The following is a 1,969-nucleotide window of genomic DNA, read 5'->3' on the forward strand; positions in this document are numbered from 1 at the left end:
GTGGGGGGGGGGGAGCCCGGCAGCCCCCACCCGTTTGTAGCGATGTCCGTAGGGCTGTCCTGCCTTGCTTTTAATTCAGAAAATTGCCTTTTATCTTCCAGGCATCTAATGATGACATTCTGGTATCGTCTTCCGTCCCCCCCCCCCTCCCGTCCCCTCTCCCTCCCGTCCCTCCCGCCCCCTCCCCGTGTCCTCCCCCCCCACCCTGTGTCGCTGCAGATTGAATCTCACAAGCTGACGTTCCGTGAGAAGGCCAAGGCTCGGACAGACCACGGAGCGGAAATCGTCGTCTCCAAACCCCCCAACCTTCCCAGCAGCACCTCCCCCCGGCGCAGCACCTCTGCCAGCGAGAGCCTGGGCTCCGGCGCCTCCCTGTCACCGCTGCCACAGCCGGCTGTCCCCGCCGCGCCCTCCCAGCAAGGCTTGTGACCCCCCGGCCCCGCTCCACGCGCCCCCGAGGACCCAGCTTGGCTCTCTTGACCCGGCCTCTGGCTTTAGGTGGGAAGGGACAGCGTTCCGCAGGGCCGGGGCCGTTCCCGCTGCCCGGGGCGTCCCGGGGGCTCGGCCCTGCCCGGGCTCGGGGGTCCCTCCGTGGCTGGAAGGGGGTTTCCCTCCCTCCCCGCGCCCCGTCCCGTTGGCTGTGGGGGGTCACTCCAGTGGTGGTGTCGCGGTCGGGGCCGGGATCGAGCGGCTCCAGGGCCGTTCCAGTGCAGGGATGTGCCGGGGGCTGAAGCCAGGCCAGAGTTAACAGGGATAAGCTGTGATCTTTCTTTCTGTCTCTTTTTTTTTTACCCCCTTTCCCTCCTCACCGCTTCAGTTGGATGCTGATATAAACCCTCCACACTCGTTAGGCTGTTTTAACTGTTGACTTGAACCTTTTATTCTTTGTGACGACGTGTTGATGATTTATTGTGCTACGAGCCCCGTGCTAAGTTTCCTTTTCTCTTTCCTTCCTTCCCACCCCGTAGCAGAGTTAGGGACATTAACCGCTGCTGCCGTGCTGGCTTCTTACTGACATATCCAGCCATTGTAACTTCCTTGTTGTTGTTTGGGGTTTCTTTTAATATTTTAAACCGATGGAGCGAGTTCATGGGATTAAGCCATGTCTGGAACGAAAGGCACAGGGATGTGTTAAAGGCGAACTTGCTGGGAGAGCTCAGATGGAGCCTGTGTTGACCTCAACGAGATGCTCATAAACCCTCCCCGGGGGGTGCCCGGGGCCTCCTGCGTGTCAGCCAGGGAAAGGTGGTTTATTTATTAACTGGCAGGGCCGGAGCCCTGGGATTCATCCCGGTTTTCCAGGGCCGAGGGCTGCGGGGAGGCAGGAGGCTGCCGTGGCAGCTCAGGTTGACGCAGGCCGGGAGTTCAAGGCTGAAGCAGGTCCTGGGGTGTGAGGGATGTGTGTGTGTGTGTGTGTGCGTGTGTGGTTTTAACGAGGCTGATGATGGATGGGGACCGTCGGGATGAGCAGGAAAGGGCAGCGCCCGTCCCGGGATGGGCAGCGAGCCGGGAGCCCTGGGCTGGGCAGCGGGGCAGGTTTAGTGCCAGGGAGTTGCAGCTCTGACTAGGAAGGAGATTTTTTCCCACTCTTGGAGCTCCTCGTTTCATGTTGCAAATGACACTAAAGAAATGAAATGTAAATAAATTAAAACAGGAGAGAGAAAAAAAAAAAGGTGTTCTTGGGTGGTCAAACTAATTTAAAGACAAAAAAAAAAAAAAAAACAAAGAAAAGCGGAATAACAAAACACTGGGATCAAAGAGAACTGAACCAGGCTGTGCTAAGGGGGGGCTGCTCCAGGAGGGGACAGAGGGAAGCCTGCAGCTTCTCGTGCTTGTGGGAATATTTCTTTGGGAAGCCGACAATGACACGATAACCCGGAATCTGTATTTACACACAAAGATTCTTATTGCACTTGTATTTTTTATATTAAAGTTTGCATGGTTTCTAATAAAATGGCATTAAAATGTA

At 56.4% G+C, this 1,969-nt stretch overlaps 1 protein-coding gene across 12 annotated transcripts in view; it reads left to right on the forward strand.

Annotated features, from left to right (window-relative positions):
• The window catches only part of MAP4 (microtubule associated protein 4), a 111,380-nt gene extending 109,411 nt beyond the window's left edge, over nucleotides 1-1,969 (forward strand). For all 12 annotated transcript variants that reach the window (XM_027905954.1, XM_027905953.1, XM_027905958.1 and 9 more), the window contains one exon: nucleotides 220-1,969. In XM_027905954.1, coding sequence (XP_027761755.1) covers nucleotides 220-429 — 210 coding nt within the window. In that variant the 3' untranslated portion in view covers nucleotides 430-1,969. The remainder of the gene's footprint in view (nucleotides 1-219) is intronic.

Source organism: Empidonax traillii, unplaced genomic scaffold (assembly GCF_003031625.1).
Source record: "Empidonax traillii isolate 1590-97213 ecotype Southwest subspecies unplaced genomic scaffold, ASM303162v1 scaffold1224:size237778, whole genome shotgun sequence".
NCBI lineage: Eukaryota > Metazoa > Chordata > Aves > Passeriformes > Tyrannidae > Empidonax > Empidonax traillii.